The sequence below is a fragment of the Neopelma chrysocephalum genome, unplaced genomic scaffold, assembly GCF_003984885.1.
Source record: "Neopelma chrysocephalum unplaced genomic scaffold, ASM398488v2 Primary Assembly neopelma1_129, whole genome shotgun sequence".
NCBI classification, from domain to species: Eukaryota; Metazoa; Chordata; class Aves; order Passeriformes; family Pipridae; genus Neopelma; species Neopelma chrysocephalum.
Window position 1 is genome coordinate 1,006,274 of NW_020897791.1, and position 14,053 is coordinate 1,020,326.

Here is a 14,053-nt window from a genome sequence, read left to right on the forward strand (position 1 = left end):
CTTGTTACCATTTTCAAACAAGGCCCTTTGTGATGCTCCCACGCCGTCCCCTGCCTTGGGAGAAGCTCCCCAAAAAACCCGGTGCTCTTGCTTTAAACCACCCCTGTAAAGCCCTGCCTGGTGCAAAGCCCACAGAGCAATCCTGACTCCGCCAGGATCTGCGGATCAGGATGACTAATGCCCTCATGCTGTTTACATGGGCCCCCACACCCGCCTCTGTCCAAGCATCCTTGTGTTTCACGTGGAAATTTCAGCTGAATTCCACCTATTTTGGGTCAGGGTGTCTTTGTGGCTCGCTCAGCACTGAGCAGATTGAAGTTGTGCTCCACATTTGAAGCCTCCCAGGTGACACCATGGTCCAAACAGCAGGTAATAAATATATAAATAACAATGGATCAACAGCTACAGTTAAATATGGGAAGTTGTGGACAGACTGTGGGATTTTTGGCTTTCCCATCTGCCTCCATCCCACTCCTCCACCTCCCACAAACGTGCTGCCCCTCTGCCACATTCCTCTCTTTAAACACAGCAAGGAGCAGACACAAAGGGGATCTGGTTCACAGAATTACAGGTTAAAGGGTGAGAAAAGCCCTGACAAGCCCAGCTCACCCCTCATCCTGCAAAGCCATTGAAGCCACCCCCAGCCTCTTCAAGACAACCTTTGCTGACGGAGGCTCTCAGTGCTTGACTCTCCCTGCAGTCAGAAGGCTTTCCCTTGTGCCTGAATTAAATCTCTCACTCTGCAGTTTGAGCCCAATCCCCAGCAGACACAGAAAGCAGATTATTCCCTTTCCAGAGCCACCTTCTACCCGTTTGAAGACTATTATCCTCTTTCCCCTCAGCCTTTTCTCCTTCAGAAGGGAGTCAAAACATCTTGCAGAGCTCACCTCTGTGCTCCATCAGTGAGGAGGTACCACACCAAACACTCTGACACGTCCTCTCCCACACACCCTCCCACACTCACCAGTCATCCTGTTTGGCCCCAAAACACAGCACCCCAGACAGGTACCTCTCACCACCCTCTGTTCACATTTCTGGTCCTCAAATCTGCACACACTCCTTCCCTGAGCTTTCAGAAAAGGGAAAACTGGGGGAATTGGGAAGACCTTGGTGTCCTGGCTTAAATCCACACCTCCTTTAGCAGAGCACTACGCTGTGGCTGGGTAACAGGGCAGCTGTCACACTTGCTAAGCTGCCTTCATGGCAACAAGCCATTAGGCACTGCAGCTCAAAAATAAGCACCAAACCCCTCAGGAATTCCTGGACACTCAGTATCCCAGACATTCACGGGGAGGTTTTACTTTGAGCTGAAGACAAGGGACCAACCTCAGCCCTGCCCTGCTGCTGGGGTCACTTGGGTAATGCCAGCACTGCCTTAGCACCAAGGGGTGAATTTGGCTTGGAATTACTCACACTGAATCCCACAGAGCCTCTAAGCTCCCAGCCACTTGCTCATGTTCCTCTCCCACGTCCCCTTCAGATGGAGAGATACAGGGTGATGCAGCATTTGCCTGCAGGAGAGTCACTGCCAGGGCTGTGCAGAGCTCAGGGAAGAGCTGCAGCCCCACACTGCTGCAATCCCACCACCTGGACTTTAGTCAGGAGTTAAAGACCTGGGCAAATCCACGAGGAACTCAGCACAGGAAAGCTGTCAGCTGGGAATGTCTCCTGAACTCCCGGCTGGATCGACAGCTGAATCCGCAGACAGTAGAGAAGGAGGTGGGATGCTGGGTGACTGCTTATTATGCTGAGCCAAATCCTCCCATTATTACCTTCTGTGCTACCTGTCTTCTTTTAATATATTCAAGTGTTGTCTCTGCTGGAAGCACAGCGCTGAGAGGGATTTCCCACCCCGCTCGTCTCTCATTCCTTGCCCGTCTATGTTCAAACACCGATCACTTACTTGCTAATGGGATCCCTTCTTAGGTATCTGTGAAAAGCATTTAGAAAGGGCAATCTGCAGGCACATCTGCCACCAAAATTACAAACCCAGGGTTATTCTGGCACCTGGAGCACACCACAGGCTCTATCAGTAATCCCCTTCCTCTAAAAGCCCACCAGAAATCATCCATACATTGACTCCAGGTGCTCTTTAAACTCAAATTCACTCTGCAACACACACTGACAGACTTCACATCACTGACAGAGCAAACATTTAAATGAAGGTGATTTCCAGCATGTAGGATCACGTTCCAGCCCCTTTGCTAAGAGGCCACTTTGGAAAAATAATGGAATTCTTTTAAGAGGCAGTTAGACTGTGGGTTGGCCCATTTGGCCACCTAAGGGCATCACACATCCTCTCTTCCTCCTAATCTTATTATGGGAGAGAGTAGGAGGGGAAAACTATCTGCCCAACTGGTTCATACCTTGTCTTCTCCATTCTATCCACGCCTGCTGAAACTCAGGAGGGCTAAACTGGATTTAGTGAAAGGAGCATCCCTGCTGAGCAAGGCAAAGCCCAGCTTGTGATTTACGAAATCACAGCCTGCTCCTCCAGGCTGCCACAGACCTTGGGGAAAAACACCCCTGAGAAAACACAGCAGCTGCTCCTGCTGTGGAGCAGGAGATGGGCAAAGCCCAGAAATCCCCAGGAGCACTTACACCATATCCTTCCCAGATCCCAGCACAAAGCTCTCCTGAGACGAGCAGGAGTCCAGCTGGAGCGTCCCTTCATCGCTCCCACTTTGGCACCTTCGCATCCCGGGAGAGTTCAGCGGTAACAGCACAAATCCCCAGGAAATCTTAGGCAGTATTTCCAGTTCAAGAGGCATAATCAGCTCCTAAGAGACACTCTACACACAGCAGCATCCTGGAGAGGACAGGGTGATTGCAGGAAGAGGTGCCAACAGCACGAGCATGGGAGCTCGGGGAGGATTTGGACCTCAAAAGCCCAAATATTCGCAGCTCAGCAATGTTCACCCTGGCACAGCTCTTGCTAAAACCCAGCAAGAGGAGGCTCCTAATGCTCTGTCAGGGAAATGACAGCACTTGGTGCTTCCTGTAGCACCCTTCAGGCTCGGGGCACTGTGCAAATGTGGTTGCACTGAGCCTGGGATGTCACCTGCAAGGGTGCTGCAGCTGGAGAAAGGGAAGCAGAAAGCAAGGAAGTGATTAGCTCAAGGTCATAATTTCACTTACAGCCATAGAAACAGCTCTGGCTGCAGCCTGTCCAACACACCCAGAGACACCAGCCTAATAAACTCTTCCCTAGACCCCTGTAAAAACTGGTAGTGGTTTGATGCCTCAAGACTTTGAGCTGGACAATAAAACCCAGGACTTGCCTTCATCAGAAAAGCCCAACTTCTGAATCAAAGAGTTAATATTGCAGAAAAAGCAGCATTGTTATTAACTAAACCTGGAAACTGCAGTAAACATGAGAACTGGCAGTTCTCAGGGTATGCAAAAGGCTTTGTTCATATCCAAACTCCAAATCTCACATGATAAACGCTGGAAGAATATAAATGTTAAAATGTTCACTTCCAAATAAAGTTCTCCAGTCTTGTTTAAGTCAAACTGCTACCATTTTCCATCAAAATGTTGTCAGAATTGCTACACCCTTACAAAATATTTGATTCATTAACATAATTTTTATTTTTTTCCTGCTGGAAAACCTGGATCCACTCCCTTAGCAAGCAGAGCCCTACAGAGTTTTAGGAGCTTAAAATAACCCACCTTGTGTCTGTGCACTCTCCATGAAGTACACAGACCTCCCGTGGCACAGGACAATCCTTTCAGAGGGAAGATCTTCAAGGTACAGCAAGAACTTTAAAGGTGCCTTCCAACCCAAAATATTCTGGGATGATCACACCAGACCTGGGTGTTGATTCCCTTTCCACAGCCAAGAGGGACACTGAGAGTCTACTCTCCAGGGTTCACAATTTCCCAAGGGTAAAAGGGATTTCTTATCCTCTGCTTCGAACACAAGGGGAAATGTGAGTTGAGAGAGGAGCTCAGAAGGTGTCCCCATGGGGAGGGAGCACACCATGAAAGGTGCTTTCCATTTATACAAACCGGAGATAACACTGAACAAACCCTCTTGCAACATTCTGGGATGTAGAATCACGGAATCATTAGGGTTGGAAAAGACCTCTAAGATCATTAAGTCCAACCATCAGCCCCGCACCACCGAACCATGTCCTCAAATACCACAAGCACATGTTTTTTAAACACTTCTAGGGATGGTGACTCCACCACTTCCCTGGGCAGCCTGTTCCAATGTTTGATAAACCTCTACATGAAGAAATTTTTCCTAATATCCAATCTAAACCTCCCCTGGCACAACTTGAGGCCATTTCCTCTCGTATCACAGAGCTGCTCATTGTGGGCACTCCCTTGCCTTGCCAGAGCATACCCACCCATGTTTGTTCTGCTACAACACACCCCACAAAACTGTCCAGGTGCCCTACAGCCCTTCCAGGTCACAGTTTGCCTGTCAGTAAACACTGACACAGAGGTGAGATGTTCCAAAAATTTACCACAGACACAACAAACTCTGCAGCCCTACAAGTTGCTGCCACCAGCAGCTCTCAAGCTTTGCTAACACCAGAAATGAGAGCAGAGCTCATTGTGATCAGCCTTGTCTCTGCAGACAAGGGAGTAAGGAGGGGGAGAGAGAGCAGAGAGATATTTGTGCAGACTTACTACAGTCTTAAGTGCTGCATGAATCATAAAATCATGGAACAGTTTGGGTTGGAAGGGACCTTAAAGATCATCTCATTCCAACCCTCTTGCCATGGACAGAGACACCTTCCACCAGGTTGCTCAAAGGACCATCCAATCTGGCCTTGAACCACCATCCAACCTGGCCTTGAACCTTTAAACCTTGATTGACTTTATAAAGGCCAATCCTAAGCAGGTGGGCAGCAGAGACAACACCAAACTCAAACGAGACAACCAAAGAGTGAAACTCTCTCCTGCCCATCCTCAGGCTCCTCCTCTACTTCCTTCCCACCTCCAAAAATTGCCAAGAAATACTGAGAAAATGCCACCACAAGCCTGCCATGCAGCTCTGCAGTTTGCTTTTGTCCTCATTCCCTGTTAGCACTGCTATTATGCAGGTGTAGCACCACAGCATGTCAATGCCATTGCCCTCCCAGGCTGGGCAGGGTATAAAACTAAACGAAAAGACAGTCCCAAAATGCTTGTCTATGTTCCTTAATTTAAGAGGTTTTAATCTTTCATGATGGTCAAACAGCAGTTGTGCCAAACCAGTGCAAGAGGCTGCCTCTGGAAATAGCAGGGTCCAAGGGAAATCAAACACAAGTCTGAACTCCAGCTTTTGAGCTGGATCTGAACAGCTCCATCAGGGCTTAGGGATGTCTGCCTCCCAAATTGATTCAAAACAGAAAATTTTCAGCCTCTAGCTTCACTGAAATCAAGGAAAACTGCTTCCTTTCCCTGCCACAGGAGCAACTCTCAGGTCCCAAAGCAGGGAAACTGTCCTTGGCAAGTCCAAATCAGCAGCAACAGTCATCCCAAAATCCTCTCACAGCCTTTTTTTTTTTTTCCCCTGCAAAGAAGCTGTGCCCATACCAGGGTTACAAATATTTCAAACTGCCAGGGCCAAAGACTCCAGAAGGGAGATTTATAGCAATAAATAATATTAATGACCCAGGCGGACGGAGCTTCTTGTCCTGAGAGCTCCAAAGGCACATGAAAAACGGCACCATAAATGTCACCACCGCAGACACCAACGATGGCGAGATGCCACCTCTGGGGACGGGAGGCAACGTGGGCTTGTTCAGAATGAGATTTGGTGGGGAAACCAAGGAAATGAGGACCTGGATGAGCACGGTCCTGCCAGCTCATAGGGCAGGAGATGGGTCCCAGCTGGTTCACCTGAGCTCAGCCTCCATAGCATCATCAAACCCTTGGCTTTGCTTAGCAGGGGGGACTCAGGAGACATCCAAGCCCCAGTTTTCCCCCAAACATGGCCAAAGGCCTCATCCCGATGCTCGTGAGGCTGGGAAAAAATGAGTTGTGAAAATATAACCCAGCCAGTGGAGTTGGAAAGAGGACGAAAGAAGTAATTTTAGGCCTAAACCCCAAAGGAGGAGCTGCGAGTTTAGTTGCAGATATAATAAAACATGCCTAGGGGAAGGAACCTGCATCCTCCTGCAGACAAGCCCACTCTCAGATGCAAAAATTCTTACACCAACCCTGTGTTATCCAGATAACACTCCAAACACCTGGAGCTGAGGGAGCAGCAGTGTCTGGCCATGTCAAATTAACCATTTTGTCCCCAGGCTGCTTAGTTAAATAATACCAAGCACTGTGTGAACATAAAGTCTCCATCAGAGAAACTTCTGCTTCAGCCAAGGCAAAGATTCCCTTTGCTTTTCCCACACTGTCTGATCCTCTGCCCAGAAGATGGATCAGCAGGGGACCTTCACCAGCAGCTCAGCTGCACATCTGGGCTCACTTCACTCCAGGCTTTGCCTCAGAAGCATTCCTGCAGCAAAAATCCCAATTTATTCTCTCCAGCCATGCAATCTCCCTAAATTTTGTCAGGACACCTTGGAGTCCTTCCCATGCAGGACAAGGCTCAGCCATCCATCACCTTTGGGGTCATCACGAACTCTGGAGCCAGACACTTGAGTTGTTGTAGCTTGGGATGAAGGGTGAAGCCTTGCTGCTGGCAGGACACAGCCCTGCAAGCTCCCAGGGCAGGGGACGGCTCTCACCTGGCTCACCTGAGCTCACCCTGTCCACCTCCAGCAGGCTGGATCCCATTCCTGGAGAGCACCAGCCCAGCAGGCTGGTTCACAGGGCCCACTTGGTTCACAGTGGGAAGACAAGGAAACAAAGACCCGTGGAAGAAGAAGGGTTCAAGGGTGCCAACGTCAAAGCAACCAGCCCATTCCAGACCCCTTCCAAGCAGGAACACACTCCCTGTCCTACCTCTGAGCATCCTTCAACCAGAGCATCTGTACCAAGACCAGAAACTTGGTGCCTCTCTCAACAGGCCCCCAAAAGTGGTTCCACCTGACACTCCGGAGCCCATTTCAGAGCCCTGTGGTGGCTGGGCCTCCACGGGGCCGGGCAAACACAATCAACACTGTGTCTTTAAAACCACTTCAGTGCAGATGTTGTTTCCATGGTAACTAGTGGACCAAATACATTAGTGTTTCTAATAATAAACCAAACCTTCATCTTGGAAAATGTGATCCCCCCTCTCCTTTACCACCCTCACCCTTCCTTTCTTCTTTTCCCCTCCCCTTTTTGCTGAATTAAGCCAGCATTTAACAAGCAAGCCATAATTAGTAAATAATTGCAAGGGCCCAGTAACTCCCAGTGCCCAGGCAGATGGAGAAGCTTTAGGTGGAGGAGGGGGGGGCTTTGCTCCATGAACCTGGGAACTGTCCAAAAAAAGGATGAACTACTTTAAAAAAAAATTAAAAAAAAAATTAAAAAGCACAAGGTGGAAGAGAGGACCCTGTGCAGCCTCTTTTGGCCACCCTAGTGTCGCCTTTAGTGCCCTGGCACCCTCCCCGTGCTCTGACTCAGGGTGCAGCCGCCCAGCGATAATTTCTAGGAATCTCGCACTTTTTTTTCCGGAGGCTCCGTCCGAGACGCGGCACCGGCTCCGCGTCCCCGACAGCGGCCAAAAACTTCACAACTCCTCCCCTTCCACGCTCCCCTCATTGCAGAGCGGGGGACCCCCCTACACACACGCACACCCCAAAACTGAGCGGGGCGGCGGGAAGGACCCCGAGGCGGGGAGGGAGACACGAGGGAGCTGCGGCGGGGACGGAGGCGGAGCGGGGCGATCCCACCCCCCCCCCCAAAAAAATAAGACACGTGCGAAGATGCCGCGCGTGGGGGAGCCCACGGGAGCGAACGCGCCTGCGGGGGCCGGTCGCTCCCCACATTTAGCGGGATCCACGTCCAAAGGCACAGCACGGGGATGGAGGGATGGCTGGGAGGACGGGGGGACGGCGGGAGCGCAGCGCGGCATCACCCCCGATGTGTCTGTGTGTGTGTATGTCCCCGAAGCTGCGCTCAGGGTCGGGGGGAAGGGGAGAGGAAGGGCGGCGGGGAGGGAAGGGGGAGGGAGATGCGAAGCCTCCCGCCGTGTCGCCACGGTGCCGGTGACCCCGGACTGCAGCAGCGCTCGGGGCTCGTCCCCGCCGCCGCTCCGCGGTACCCGGGGATGCTCCGCTGCATCCCGGCCGCGTCCCGCTTCCCTTTTCCCTGTCCCCCCGTGTGTCCCCCCCCGCCTCCCCGTGCCCTCCGCTCCTCCCTCGGCGGGACTCACCATGTCGGGGCTGAGCTGGGCTAAGATGGCGAAGGCGGAGAGCCGGTCACACAGACACTTGGTCCGGGAGGCGTCGAGCGGGACCGTTCGGCAGCCGCGCCAGGACCAGGCGCCGGGCGGGGAGGCGGAGGCGGAGGCTCTGCTGGAGGGAGGAGAGGAGAGCAGGGAAGGAGGGAGGGACGGGGCGGCGGAGCGGGGAGAGGGAGAGAGAGCGGCCGTCAGGGCGGGCGGGGAGCGGGCACCGCGCCGCGGGGGGATGGGGGGAGACCGCCCCCCGCCCCGGCCACCCCCATCCCACCGACCCCATCCCAGAGACCCCACACTGGACCTGCAGCTCTAGTCCTGCACCTGGTCCTGATCTGACCCCTCCATCACTGACCACCCATGTCAATGTCCCCCTCCTCGACCCCTGGGCTGGCCTGTCTCACTGTCCCCATATACACCTCCCCAACCCTATAGCCCTGCCCTACATATCCCATATACACCTCCCGAACCCTATAGCCCTGCCCTACATATCCCATAGACACCCCCTTACCCCTATAACCCTGTCCCACTTATCCCGCATATACCTTAACCCTATAGCCCTTTCCCACATACCCCATATACATCTTCCCAACCCTATAGCCCTTTCCCACATATCCTATATACACCTTCCCAACCCTATAGCCCTTTCCCACATATCCCACATACACCTTCCCAACCCTATAGCCCTGCCCCACATATCCCATATACACCTCCCTAACCCTATAGTCTTTTACCACATATCCCATATACAGCTCCCTAACCCTATAGCCCACCTGTCCCACGTGTGCACACAGAACTGCACAGCCTTGTCCCACACACCCACTCCATGGATGCATAACCCTATAGCCCTGTGGCAGACACCCCACAGAAGGATCCATAACCCTATAGCTTTGGCCCATGTATCCCATATACACCTTCCTAAGCCTATAGCCCTGCCCCACATATCCCATAGACATCCCCTTACCCCTATAACCCTGTCCCACATATCCCACATACACCTTAACCCTATAGCCCTTTCCCACATATTCCGTATATACCTCCCTAACCCTATAGCCTTTTCCCACATATTCCATATACACCTCCTTAACCCTGTAGCCCAATCCCACTTATCCCATATATGAGTGCACAACCTTCTGGCTGTCTCCCAGGCACCCATAATGTGGATGCACAACCCTACATCCTCGTGACACACCCCATATATGGATAAATAATCCTATAGCTCTGTCCTACACAACCCAAATGCACCCCCCCATCCCTGTGGCCCAATACTACATATCCCATATATGGATGCATAACTCCATAGGCCTGTCCAACAGACCTGATTTACTCCTTGCACCCTCCTCAGCCCTGTCTCTCATCCCAGTATGTGACTCCACTCATCCCCTTATTCCCTCCTAGTTGTTTCTATCCAAGGTCTCCAAAGGCCAGGCCAGGAACCTCCTCATCCCAGAGCTCTGGGCATGGCAGGGATGTTCCTGTCTCATGGCCAGAGGGACCTCAAGAGGTCAAAGGCACAGAGTTCCTGCTTTTCCGTGGCATCCTTTCGGGCTGGGGAAGAGCAGCAGAGCAGGGGAGGGGTCATAAATGGGAAAGTCTCCATGTGAAGTTTGCCTTCATCCCACAGGTGGGATGGTTTCATCAGGAAAAGTTATTGCAGCCCCATCTCCACATGAGAATACCATATTTAATCCAACCCTGCCCTCTGACAGTTTGAAGCCATTCCCCCTTGTCCTGTCCCTCCATGCCTTGTCCAAAGTCCCTCTCCAGCTCCCTTTAGGCACTGGAAGGGGCTCTCAGGTCTCCACAGAGCCTTTTTTTTTTTTTCTCCAGGCTGACCAAGCCCAGCTCTCCCAGCCTGGCCTTTCATCCTTAACTCTGTCCCCAGCCTTTTCTGTTTAAGTGAGCATGAAGGGCTAAGCCAGGGCAAAGTGGAATCTCAGTCTCTGCTTCACGTGCTGGGGTACAGCCATCCCCCAAAAAGTACAGTCAGCACCCAAAAAGCACAGTCATTTTCCACCCATTGCTCCTGTGCCTTGTCCAGTCTCCTCTCCTGAAACCTGGTCACGTATGGAGTGCAAATGCAGAAAGTGCAGAAATGAAAGGGATGGGGTGAGGCTCAGGATCCACGTGGATAACCTGGGCTTCATGGGAGCCTGGGCCAGGCTGTGGGGCCAGAGCAAAAGGGCCATATGCCATCACTGAAGGGCCACGGGTGAGAGATGTCCCCTCTCCACAGCTGACCATCCCCAGAGGAGCGGTGCCAGCAGCGAGCTCACGGCAGCTCCAGATGGAGCCAAGCTGCTCAGCAGCCTTAGGTGTGTCACAGATGGCCTGGACATCTCGATGCTGCTGACTCCAGCAGACTGCCCTGACTTACAGACAAGTTTTTGGCAGGTCTGGGCTCCGTGCACACACTGACCCGCTCCTCACGCAACGAGACGGAGCCTCCCTTCACCTCCCTGTGGGACAATGTGCTGGAAACCAACAGGTAACAGGACATCAGCACGTCCCACTGATCCTGGTGTGATTATCTACTCAGATCCTGTTTAACTCGTGGCACTGAGCCTTCCTGAATTACTGCTGGCTTGGATTAAAGTACTTTTCAAAGTTAAAAAAATAAAATAGTAAAAAAGCCAAATTAATTTATCTGTAGGAGTTGTCAGCAACACACAGAACATTTTTTTTTTCCCTAGTGCTCATCTAGAGCTTTCTAAACGTCTGGACCTACTAAATGTCTGGACTCCTCATCCCTGGAATTGTCCAAGGCCAGGTTGAATAGGACTTGGAGCAACCTGGGCTAGTGGAATGTGTCCCTGCCCATGGCAGGGGGTTGGACAAGATGATCCTGAAGGTCCCTTCCAACACAAATCATTCCATTATTCTGTCCCATGTCCACCCATCTCTAGGATATAAATCTGTCTTCCCTGGACAGGCAGCTCTTCACATGATCCTTGCTAAGTCACATCATCTCTTGGAGGTTCTCAAGTCCTGGTGTTGTTCTCTGGTCTCATCCATCCACCTTCTGCCATTCACCAACATCCTTCTTGGAAGGGACTGGGAGATCCAAGGCCAATCCCAGAGGAAAACCGAATTCCCCTGTATGTACTGCTCATATTTCCAAGATCTGCATTATTTAATTGTTCTGTTTATTCACTGTCATCCAGAAAAAAAATGCCGTATTTATGATGTGTACAAATAATGACAAATATTCAGACTCTACCAACCAGCTCTGTATTCTCATAGAAAGTATTAATTGAGCTTGACAAAATCTATTTTCCATAAGTTGATTGCTATTAATTCCTCTGTTTTAATGAGCGTGCTATTATTCAATTATAATCATAATATTACCCACAATCCCCTAATTTTTGGTTCCTCTATCAGATGTTGCGTTATTGTGCCTAAGACAGATGTGAGGCTGCTGCTCTTACAGGCAAATCCTCTCTCCAGATTTTGGGAGTCCTTCTACCTTTCTTTTCCTAAAGAGCAATGATCCCCAATTAGTCTTAAACCTGCGCTTTTAAAATCCTTGCACACAAAATTGCTTTGTCTTGTTTCTCTTCTACACATCTCACTTTATTAGATGATGTATAGCATGTGTTCAAGCTGCTGCTGTAATGACAAGTATTTCATTAGCCTGGGATGTGGATTAAGTAACCAGGCTCTCTTCCAATTACAGAATACAGGAGTTTATTGAAATTTCTGCATTATTATAAATAAATCTGTCATTTCCAGCTAGTAACAAACCAATACTGTTGGGATTTATTTCGGTTTTAGTAGACTCTAAATTTTCCTTTTTATTAATTTTCACCGTTCTGAAGAATAAAATTCTTACACCTTTTTTTTTTCCCTGTCTTGTATTTTTCAAGCTTTTAATTTGTATTATAGAATCATAGAATGGTTTGGTCAGGATGGGACCTTCAAGATCATCCAGTTCCAAGCCCCTGCCATGGGAAGGGACGCCTTCCACTAGACCAAGTTGCTCCAAGCCCTGTCCAGCCTGGCCTTGAGCAATTCCAGGGATGGGGCAGCCACAGCATCTCTGGACAAACTGTTCCAGCACCTCACTGCCCTCACAGGGAAGAATTTCTTCCTAATATTTAATCCAACCCTGCCCTCTGGCAGTTTGAAGCCATTCCCCTTTGTCTCATAGAGTGGTGTGGGTTGGAAGGGACCTTAAAAATCATCCAGTTCCACCCCTGCCATGGGCAGGGACACCTTCCACTAGCCCAGGTTGCTCCAAGCCCCGTCCAACCTGGCCTTGGACACTTCCAGGGATGGGGAAGCCACAGCTTCTCTGGGCAACCTGTGCCAGGGCCTCCCCACCCTCACAGGGAAGAAATTCTTCCTAATATTTAATCCAACCCTGCCCTTTGTCAGTTTAAAGACATTCCCCTTTGTCCTGTCCATCCATGCCTTTTCCAAAGTCCCTCTCCAGCTCCCTTGGAGCCCCTTTAGACACTGGAAGGGACCCTAAGGTCTCCCCAGAGCCTTTTTTTTCTCTGGGATGAACAAGCCCAGCTCTCCCAGCCTGGCCTTTCATCCTTAACTCTCTTCTCAACTTTGCAGCCTTTCGCACCAACCAGAAATGGTCAGAGCTCTCCTGCTGAAATCATCACGTCTGTGCACACCCACAGGCACTCCCTGCCCCAAGGAATCTCAGCTGTCTTCAAAGTGTGAAAACATTTGCCTTAACATCACTTCCAATCCCAAAGTCCAGCTTCACTCATTTCCCAGCTTTTAAAGTAGACTAGGACAGATCTGGGCCATACATCAACTGAAGTAACCTCATCCAAAAGAAAAATAAAAAAGGGAAAAAAAATAAAAAAGGAAAATAAATCAGAGAGACAACAAGAACAGGAAACCCCAGGGAAAGTATCAGAAAACAAATAGCTCTCCCTGGATGCTGCTCCCGGTCTCACACTCCCATGGCAGAAAAGCTGACAGCACAGCACTGAATGCAAGATCAGGATAAAATCTATCCAGGGCCAAAGCCACACTTGGCACTTGGCACAGCCTGATATCCATTTCTAGATGCAGAGAGAAAGAGCACAGAGAGATATCGAGGCAAAAAAATATAATTAAAAATTATAATAACCACCCTTTGCTCTTCAAAGACCTGGTCTGGTGCCTGCTTATTTATCCTGTTGGACTCAAAGAAATCAATTGGATCAAAGCCATCTAGTTTTTACTTTAGAAGCTGCTATAAATCACATCCAGGATGGGTGCTGTGGATGTGCTGAGTCAGGAACTTGGTGTAAATCACCTCAGAATAAGTCCAACCGCACCATTTAATAGAAAATGAAAGTCTGGCCCTCATTACTACCAGTGATTATTAATTAATTAGTTATTACCAGTCATTAAACTACTCAAATGCTCCAAAGAGCATGTCCATTCCTCTGGTTTTAATCTCCTCAGAAGAATAACTTTTCTTTCATCCTTTCCTTCCCCTTTGCAAATCTGCCTAATTACTTCTTCTCGTTGCCCTGCATTCCCTTTGATGGGAACACCTCTGCATCTTTTTGGGATGTAGCTCGGAGATGGGTCGGGATTTGCAAACTGGAAGAGCCACCAGCCTCTCCTCCCTGTCCATGTGCCACCATGAGCCAAGAGGCAGGGGAAGATCAGTCTTCAGCAAAGGGTTTCTTGGGCATTGCACCATCCCAAGGGCAACCTGCTCCATCAGCTGGGGGTCTGCTCATTGCTGCACTCCTGGGACCCAGGGGAGGTGCCAGCATTGCCTTATTCCCGGTGTGGATGCAGAACCATGGAATG

General features: G+C 50.2%; 1 protein-coding gene across 11 annotated transcripts in view; it reads right to left on the minus strand.

Moving 5' to 3' along the window:
- Window positions 1-14,053, minus strand: part of ADGRB1 (adhesion G protein-coupled receptor B1) — a 292,967-nt gene that overhangs the window by 83,186 nt on the left and 195,728 nt on the right. For 9 of the 11 annotated variants that reach the window (XM_027698589.1, XM_027698588.1, XM_027698590.1 and 6 more), the window contains one exon: window positions 8,258-8,399. In XM_027698589.1, coding sequence (XP_027554390.1) covers window positions 8,258-8,399 — 142 coding nt within the window. The remainder of the gene's footprint in view (window positions 1-8,257; window positions 8,400-14,053) is intronic. The other 2 variants (XM_027698585.1, XM_027698592.1) reach the window with 1 other exon arrangement.